Source organism: Poecilia reticulata, linkage group LG5 (assembly GCF_000633615.1).
Source record: "Poecilia reticulata strain Guanapo linkage group LG5, Guppy_female_1.0+MT, whole genome shotgun sequence".
NCBI lineage: Eukaryota > Metazoa > Chordata > Actinopteri > Cyprinodontiformes > Poeciliidae > Poecilia > Poecilia reticulata.
In genome coordinates this window covers 4496634-4506822 of record NC_024335.1, presented here as the reverse complement: position 1 = coordinate 4506822, position 10189 = coordinate 4496634, and the positions used below count along the sequence as shown (strand labels likewise).

At 37.4% G+C, this 10189-nt stretch overlaps 1 protein-coding gene across 1 annotated transcript; it reads left to right on the top strand.

Annotated features, from left to right (window-relative positions):
* Window positions 1-2142: 2142 nt before the first annotated feature.
* Window positions 2143-9902, top strand: LOC103464557 (prostacyclin synthase-like). The gene is made up of 11 exons (XM_008408738.2): window positions 2143-2277; window positions 2758-3008; window positions 3406-3529; window positions 3663-3841; window positions 3936-4082; window positions 4182-4294; window positions 5432-5598; window positions 7997-8162; window positions 8441-8622; window positions 9159-9310; window positions 9684-9902. Exons 2-11 carry the CDS (start codon window positions 2938-2940, stop codon window positions 9841-9843), a joined length of 1461 nt encoding a protein of 486 aa, XP_008406960.1. The 5' UTR covers window positions 2143-2277; window positions 2758-2937; the 3' UTR covers window positions 9844-9902.
* The last annotated feature ends 287 nt before the right edge of the window (window positions 9903-10189 follow it).

The window sequence follows — 10189 nt, the reverse complement described above, 5'->3', positions numbered from 1 at the left end:
TATATATATATGTTTATGTTTAAAGTTAAAGTTGGAAAATGTTCTCAAGATTAGCTGTTTTGTAATACAAAAAATACATAAACTCAAATAATTTTGCTCACATTTCATAAAATGTTGATCTTAATGTCTGAGTAGAGCTAAGATACTCCAACATCAACAAAGATTATGCAACATAAGATTAGCATTAAAGCAGGAGGATCAAAATGTACTTGCTACCTAATTTTTAGGGTTATTGCCCATATGTTCAGTAAAACAAAATCTAAAAACATCTGCACAGAGCTAATTCTGAGCTGCATGATTCACTTGCATTTGGCTGATTTAAAGATTAGAATGATGAAGGTTCATTGCAACTGCTTCTCAAGAAGAATGTTGTTTATCTGTCATCAGCCATATTCGTCCTAACTCTAAATCTGATGATGAAGCAGCAGAAAAGCAGTCCGCAGTCTGCAGATGTGCTTTTCTAGTTTCAATTTATGACGCAACATTTTCCATGACAAGATGAACAAAATAAAGCAAGAACCTACAAAAGAATGTTCCATAAGCAAATATGAGCATCTGCACAAATACAAATACATGTTTAGTTTGATATTTTGCAATTTTTTTAAAGCTGTATTTGTTATGTATTATATGATATCGTCATCTAAGCAAGTATAGGCAAGACAGAGGGCAGTTCAGTCGCCCTTGGTAACAGCATGTTACCAAGGGTGTATTTTTTTGCATGTACAGCATGTACATGCAAAAAAATACACAAATTAATAGTTACATCAAAATTTTTAAAAAATGGTAAAATTAGTGAAAGACCAAAATAAATAAATTAATTTAATTAATATATTAAAAGTATGAACAACACTAAGGTTTATTTGCATTATGTTTTTTTAATAACAGAAAATTACAGCACAAAAGATAACAGCTTTATCTTCTGCAGAGACCAGATTAGTGAAATGTAATCATTCCTATGGAGAAAAGTCAAAAATAACATCTCAGTAAATATTGAATCTTAACCTTTCATTTGGAAAATTAAGGCTCCAGGGTCTAAAGGAGGAATAAATACCTAGATAATCTAACTTGCTGGATGTCCATTTTGAAGTTATCACAATGAATGAGAATTTGGGGAGCCAAGACATTTTAAAGTGTTGATTCATGGCATTTTTTCAAGGCAATGATCAGAATAGCCATCTACCAAGAAGTCTTTGAGCATCTTATGTTTTTCTCTGCTGAAAAACTTTAAGAAGATGCCAATTTTATGCTCCAGCAGACCTTGGTAGCTGATGACACTCCCAAAACTACTAATACCACCTGACCAAAGCACCGTAAATAATCTGTGACGAGGTTGCCCAACTCCAGTACCATCATGCAATGTTTAGATCCAATCCATCTGAAACACATGAATTAAACAACTAAATGATTGATTGTGAGGGAATTATTTGATTCAGGGTTGATGGAGCAGGGACACATCTAAAGTTGCACAATGTTAGGATTGGGCCTGGACACACTTCTGGTTTGTGGGGTATTGTCACAACGGAGATGAAAGACAGGCAAGGTTAACATCTTTCAAGCTGCATTAATTTTATCAAATTATTTCCTTTCTTTTAAGATGTTTTTGACACTAGTGGCCTTTTCTCATTAAGAGGGTACTCAATTTTTTGTCACTTTATTTTATGCTTTCTTTTAAATTATTTATTGATTACAGCACTTTGCTTCAGCTGTGGCAGATATTAAAGCTATTTATATATAAAGTTGATGATGGTGATTAGCTTTTTTCAGAAGAGTAATTTGTCATAACTACCCCCACTTTTTCCTTCTGTCACAGCACTCGCATTTGTTGCGCGCTATTTATTTAAATTTTATGACCTAAAGTTGTTGTTGCTACACGGACTCTTTTAAGGAGCACACATGCACACTAAAGGTACCTAACGGTTTATTTATTTTCAAATATTTTTAAAGCTATATAATTTCTGGTTTATACCAATTTGAAACTGATGCTCTGTAAAATGACAGAACATTATAATTATTTAATATGAAGACAAACCTCAACGCTATTTAAACTTAGTAATTAGCCATTTTTTAGACAGAGCAAAAAAAATTAAAAATAACAAAAACAAACAAAAACAAAATATTTTCAAAATATATTTAAAAAATAATAAATTCAAATTTAAATCAAAATTTCCACCACCATCGACTCTGCCCTATGATAAAGCTAATGCAGATACGTTTCTGCCATCTGCTGGTATACACCAAAAAAAACAACCGCCAAGAATATTTCCAGTAGTTTATGAGGTAAGAATATTTGTTATCAATTCATTAGGAGATCTGTTATACACTAAGATCAGTCTTCATGGCTTGACATGTCCTATACTACATCATCTCTTTGGTATTCTTTTAATATGACAGGCTGGTTTCAGTGTGACAAACTGACTGTAAGCTGTACTTTTTCCTGTCGGTCTTGTTGCTTGAGTCACCACAAATGTAAAAATAGATGTTTTGCAAAAGAAGAAGTTGGTTGTGATAGTAAAGATTTCAGATTGCCAAATCGTGAGAGTTTTTGTACCACTGCTCATCTCTTGATTTCTTCTCTTGCAAAACTCAAAAGTACTGGTTAGAATTGATAGATGTTATGTACAGACTTTGTAACTTTGTGGTATGTGACTTCTCCTTCAACTCAAGACTGTTTGAAGAGGTTCTCAAACCTGCTATTCCATGTTGTTTATAATTCTCTTATTTAGAGCAGCTTATTGAGGCTGGGTATGTTTTTTTTAGGTGTCAGACACTGTCTACTGGAGGTAGTTGTGCAAGACTTTGTGTCACCAACCACACCTTTCCACGCCCCTTCGACAAGTGGTGATTACACCAAAGCCAGGCTCGGAGCTATAAGCAGGTTGACTGTGGTTATAGGGTTAGAATCTACAGGGGAGCTCAAGTGTCAGGTCATACTGAAACATGTTGGGAACAGCCTTTTTGCTTCTTAATGGACTGCTTCTACTCCTACTTCTTTACACCACTCGCAGAAGGTAAAACTTTTATTTGTTGACTTTTCTACCCTTTTTTTTCTCAAGGTTTACCAAGCATCACTTTTAAACTGAAGGCAAAATAGATTTGAAAAAAAAAATAAAATTCTGCAAGCTTTTACTGTTAGAGGTCACTGATGCTGTTTAAATCTTGCATTGTTTTCTGTATTTATATGAAAAAGCTGTAAAATAACAAAAGTTTTATTTGCAAACACAAAACTCAACACTTTTATTCATTTTTACCCAGATGCCAATTTTTTTTTCTTCTATCATTCATGAGCACTTCCTTTTCCAAGATTTTATGTAAACTTGAAACCTGTTCAGTGAGATTTATGAGTTGCGAAATGTAGATATGCAAACTACCACGGTACACTAATTTGAATTTCCTCGTACCTGACAGAAATAAAAATGAGCCTCCTCTTGATAAGGGCTCCATCCCGTGGCTTGGCCATGCTTTTGAGTTTTTAAAGGATCCTGGAAAATTTTTGGCACGCATGAAAGACAAACATGGAGACATCTTCACGGTAAGCTTCTATAAATACTGAAACATTAATCATTAAAAAGCAGTTCACATAAAAAGACGTCAAAACTTTAATCATTAAGAATTCAGTAAAAAAAAAAAAAAAAACTTATGTGTGATCAAACATGTCCTTGCAGTTTCGTCTCGCTGGCATTTATGTGACAGTGCTGTTGGATCCAAACTCCTTTGATGGTGTCTTGAATGATGACACCAATAGCTTGGACTTCAACAGTCGCAGAGGCCAGCTCTTAAAAAGGATCTTCAACCTGCAGCTCCCAGGCGACTATCCTACTACTGAAAAAGAATGGATGAAACAGTAATGACTTGATGATTTAAGTTAATCAAAAACAACTAACACTCGAAAATGGTTTCAGAAAAATCTAATTCTCAGATCGTTTTTTTTTTTTCAGACATTTTCTCGGTGTCAAGCAGCTGCAGCTCAGCAGCTCCATGACTCGTCACCTTTCCGACGTGATGCTGAAAAGTTTTGAACCCCGCAGCTCGTCACAGTGGAGAGAGGATGGATTATTCGAGCTCTGTTACAGTCTTCTTTTCAGGTAACAGGATACACGAAAAGACATCCATGTCGTAGTCGTTTATACAGTAGCAGAGTGACACGTCGAACTGTGTGTTTATACTTGACTGATTGCTGACAGGGCTGGATATCTCACATTGTTTGAGAGGAAGGATAATGTCGATGCCGTCTACGGGGAGTTCCGCAAGTTTGATGATCTGATCACCAAACTGGCTCAAGGTTCACTGAAACGAGGCAAGCAGTTCCACTGAAAATGACAGGACACTTCTGACATCCACCCTTTCTTCCTACTCTCACTGTAATCACTTGATTAAAAAATCTGTGTACAGAAGTAATTTTGTTACTTCTGGAAACAAAAGTAACATACTTCAATGTATTTTGCTGGGACTTTGCTTGGGAGACCAAAAGGAAACTAGTCTCCCAAGCAAATAAATTATTTGTGTTTTTTATTTTTTTTAACTGCAAGAGTGGCAGGTTTTTACGGCCCTTTTTATTCAGTTACAACCATTAAACAGAACAATTAATTGTCTTCAGAAGATTACAGGCTCTCTTTTAGTTGTGCACTGAATGAACCATTATGGAATGAAGATAGTCGGTGCTGATAGAAACATTTGCAAAGTCTCGTTTGCAGTTTGTGACAAACCATGTATGATGACACAGCAAACGGTGCTTTGATCAGATCAAAGCAAAATGTATCTTTTTGTCTTGCAAAAAACGTTCGAAACCTAACATTGAAACACTGAACGCAATTACTGCTAAACATACCTTGAACACAGTGGTGGTAGTATCATGCTGTCAGGATAATCTGCTTGACAGGGAGAGGAAAGTTAGTGACAAACCCCAACAAAATTCTGATTGAATGCCAGGATATATTTATAGCTAACTGTGAGTAATTTAAAATAATTTTAAGCATATTACAATATAAAATGCATATTATCATAAGATTTGAAATCCAGGTGTCCCTGCTCTTATTCCTGATTCTTGGAATACGTTAGCCAAAAATAACATAGTTTCAAACAGTCTATTGTTATATTGCTGTTGCTTCATCATCTGGTGATGTATTCGCAATATATTGCGTAACCCTACTTTGAAGGATTTGTGGCGCTAGCTGCAGTAAAAGGTGGCTCTACCAATTATTGACTCAAGGGCGCAGAATCCATAAGTGCACTCCACAATTTGAAAAACATTGAAAACAATATATTATTCCCCTTCCACTCCTCCTGCTGCATAAAATCCCAATAAAGCACACTGATTGCAGTGACAAATCTTGCGAGGCACCGTTTCCTGCTCTTCAATAGCAATTTGTCACCTGCACTTACCTGATGGCAAATGAACCTGTTTACCTACATCTCCAACTATTTTCAATAACAGAGGAAAGAAGAGTGGTCGCCACATCCCAGGATCGACTGTGGGACCTGCTGTACTCAGGTCGTGTGAAGGGTTCCTGGCAACAGAGCTACGTTCAGTTCCTGCAGGAAATGGGGGTAGATGCAGACATGCAGAAAAAAGCGCAGCTGCTGCAGCTGTGGAACACCCAGGTGAGAGTTCTTTTTATAAAAAATAAAATAAAAATAGGTAAACACACTGACTCACACACCCTTATTAGGTTGAACAGTGCGATCTTGTGACTGAAACGCACGGTTGCCCTGCTAACCGTGCAAATCTAAGAAGAGCCAGATTCCTTGCTGTCAGAAACCTGCCTCAACTTGTTACTTGACGAGGACTTCTTTTTGTTTTTCTTTTGAAGTTTTGATCCCACGGATCAGTCTCCACATCATTTTACATGTCTTTAAGGTTCAGTTCATTTCTTGTGTAAACAGTAGTTTATTAGAAGAGTGTAGTCATAGCTGAAATGCTTCCTCGTTTGTGTACGTCACACAGTTTCTGGCTCTTACACTCTCAGTCATGATTCAGTGCTAGTACATCATAGTTACATCATGTTTTACATTTTTATTTAAGATTAATGTTAACTCTGACTCTTCCCATAAAGCGTTGTTGAAACAGTGTTTACACAGTAACCCCGGAGTGAGGTACTGATACAGGCTTGAATACTAAATAGTTGTTCATCAGCCTAGACGAGTTCATGGCCGCATGGTGTTATCCCCCAGAGCAACCAGGTGGGGGAGAAAGAGAGCCGTTTATAGAGTTTGCCGTTTAGCGGTGCAACACTTTATCTGTAGTAATTTTACCCCTTCGTGAACCTGCCGTTCCCTCTGAAACAGACACTCAGCTTTTCTGGGTAAATTTTGACATTTCCATATACGTCCGTGCCTTATTATGGATAGTTGTGTAATAGGAGGGCGCAATCTGCGTGCTACAATGAAACTGGAGCAGCACTGCCAAGAACAGAGGGATTAGATTTTAGGATGGTGAGAGGTGCAGCAGGAGTTGGGGTTTTTGTTTTTGTTATAGCATTACTTTTTTTTTTTTTCTTGAGAAAGTATAATGCTAACATTTAATTCTACCCACTGTGGATTGGAATGACCTTCCCATCCCATTCGGCTGAAACATGAAATACATGTAAAAGTGATTTTTATTGCGAGTGGGATAAATCACATAGTTTTAATTAATCAGATGCAAACACACTATCGGGGTTGTATTCTTGTAAACTTAGCATATTGGCAAGAAATTAAGAACTGGAGCAGAGCTGTACAAAGGAAACTAATCAGCTGCTTTGTTTGGACCCGTTCAGGAAAGAGCTCCAAACATTGCTTAACTTTTCACAGAGAAAACTAATGTTCAAAACTTCCAATTTGTATTTCTGTTTATGAGGAATAAGATGGATTATTATGTTAGTCAAAAAAGAAGAAAAATCAGTTCATTTGGCATTTAAAATAATTTAAAAGTATAGTCCCAACTTGAATTGAAGTTCTGTAAGAGGAATAGTGTCCTTCCCTGTTGTAGACAGTTGTCATTTGTAAGTTTGGAGAAAAGATAGTAAATTGCTAAAAGAGATGTAAAGTAGCTAGGCAAACTTAATCACTCTTAACTTTTTATTTGGCTGTTGAAAAGAATTCAATCTGAAAACATTGACATCCATGCCACACAATGCTGTTGTAGTGTATATTAAAGGTGTACATTTTCAGAGGAGATTGGTTTTAAAGGTTGTTGATGTTTTCTCAGCCAAGCTATTTTCCTTGCCAGCTGCATCAGTCAGCACAATCAGCTGATTGGGAGTCTGCAGGGAGTTTTCCAAATAGCCAAGAGGCCTGGAGAAGCACAGGAGCGTGATGTTACTCAAATCACACCCTTCTGCCAAATCCACAGCTTAACTCCACTTACAGCAGACTGATGAGTCGCAGCTGGTCAGGTGGACTGATACAGTCTGGGTCCTCAATGTGTGTAACTCTAGCGTCGTTACATGAAACTTATGCTTTGCGCCCTATAAAATCTTTTTACTGTGGCTTCTTGTAATAAGGTACAAATTTTAACTTTACTTTACATTTATGTCGTCTCATATGTAGTCCTTAAAAAGACAATCTGATACTTTAATACCCAGACTCCTTTGACATTTTAAAAGTTTTTTTTTTTTTTTTTTTACTCAAAGAAATTGAGAGGGCAGAAAGACAATGTGTTGTAACTCCTGTCACTTTTGGGGCAATTGCCCTGCTGTCAGTAGAGAGCTGACCTGAGATGTGCAGAGGTAAAAAGAACAGCTCCCTTAACCCTCAGCAATTACTGTCTGACAGGCTCAGGTGTCTGTCTCTGTGGATCTGACAGCAGTTTCTACAAAGTGTGGACTCATTTACTGGCTTCTTCTCACATCAGTCATATTCAGACAGCAACACTTCAGAAAACATTTAGGCTATCTTATAGGTATATTTCACTAAACATTGAATTATATTTTAATTCCATCTCCTGCGCAGTTTTACGAACTAGATGTTGAAATTAAAAACTGTTTGGTGTTTGTTTTTTTTCTTCTTTTTTTCTTTTTAGTGCAATGCTGGACCAGCTGCCTTCTGGGTCCTCGGCTTCCTGCTCACTCACCCTGAGGCAATGGAGGTTGTTAAGTCAGAGATCAGAGGCCTTTCTTCTCTCCAGGATACTTCCCTGCAGCGACGCCCCTTGAGCCAGCTGGAAGCAAAGAGCACACCTGTGTTTGGTACATAAGCAGCTGCTTTGCTGCCTTTTATGCTACCTAATTGCTCTCTTACACCCCTGCTATTAATCACCTAATTGGGATGGACGCAACAATTGTTGCACTTGTTTGAAATAAGCATCTGAACTTTGAATCAGTTAAATCAGAATTGCCTTTTTCAAATATTCTTATCATCACAAATTATTGTGCCTCTGTGGATACTGCCTGAAGGCTCTTACTGACTTAAGCAGTCGTGACAGCCCTCTGACATCATCCACTTCCCTGTCCTTTCCGCTCTGCAGATAGCGTTTTGAGTGAGACCTTACGGCTCACCGCCGCAGTAATGATCAATAGAGAAGTTGTTAAAGACAAGATCCTTCGGATGGCCGATGGAAAGGAGTACCACCTCAGACGTGGGGATCGAGTGTGTCTGTTTCCTTTCCTCAGCCCTCAAATGGACCCACAGATTCACGAAGAACCACAGGTACTTAACATGCAGACGATACTGAAAAGGGGCTTCACTTGCGTATGCAACAGTTTGCAGCATGTTTTGTTGCTATATCACGCATGATTAAGGAGATTAATGCTGCTGTAATCAGTCCTACGATATACAAACTCAAGGGGGTTGCACACAAATGCATGCGCCACTTTTCAGAAGATTATTTGTAACAAGAAACAATGCTGAAAATGTTTAATTTTCCTTCTTGTTTTAATTTATCACATAAAATCTTGATGAACTACAAGTTTGTGACTATAACGTGACAAAAAGTGAAAAAGTTGTCAGTACTTTTAAACAGCATGGTGTGAAATCAGGACATTAGTACTAAGAAACCGACTTGTGAGCTAATGAGTGAACTAAGATAATTCATCTTTGTTAATTCTGCTTGTCTTCTGTGGTTAACGATCATAACGAAAATACAACCTATTTTTGACAGAACGTATGGTGGAGGAAACAGACAACAGGGCTTTTTGCATCTCCTAATTCGTGCACATCTGTTTCGTTCTCCTCTCCCTCGACAGATGTTCAAGTATGATCGATTCCTAAATGAAGATAAAACAGTGAAGAAGGAATTCTACAAGGACGAGAAAAAGCTGAAGTACTTCACCTTGCCTTGGGGCGCGGGGAAGAGCATCTGCGTCGGAAAGGAGTTTGCTCTTAAAGCCATTAAACAGTGAGTGTAAATCCACGTTTTTTTTAAATGTAATCCCCTGAGCATCTTGTCACTTGAAAAATGATGTGTTTGTAATCAAAGAATTTAATCCCAAGCAACAAACCAGCAAAATCACACTTGAATAATATTTTGCATTGTAGCTTCGGCCATGCTTTCATCATTACTAATTGCTAAAACTCAATAATGAGCTGGAATTAATGAAAGAGAGGCAGAGCAGACATCTGGAGGACATTTTTTATATCAGGCAGAGGAAGGTTAAAGATCGCTCCATGTAATCAACAGCATCAAAGAGTGTTTGCTCTGCAATTTGTTGTCTACGCAAGGTTTGCCACGCAGCTACGTTCTCACACAATGCTTAACTTTCTCCCTACAGATTCGTGTTCCTGTTTTTGACCCACTTTGATCTGGAGCTGTGCAGCCCCAACGATAAACTTCCACCAGTTAATCCCAGTCGCTTTGGCTTCGGGATGCTCCAGCCAGATGGAGATCTGCGGGTGAAATTCAGACTCAAGACGATGCAGCATGAAATGTGAAGTGCAGAAAAGCTTCACAATGTCTTGTTTGATAAACTTTGTTTTGGTTGAATGTGGAATTTGACTATTTATTTAGTTTTTATACCTTATCAGCTTGCCAGTAAATTTTATTTAAGTTTGTTGTGTTAAAATAAATGTTGGGAATTAATGATAGAAAGTCATGTCACCCTCTGTTTTCCTTTTGCTAAGCAGCAGGTTATAACTAATCTGAAACACAATATTCCAGAGTGTCAGATCTTCTATCTATAATTGTTTTATACTTTTTACTTGTAGGTAATAAGATGCAAGAGTAATTCATATCACACAAGTAATTTTTGTCTTAAAATATCCTTTATTTATTTATATA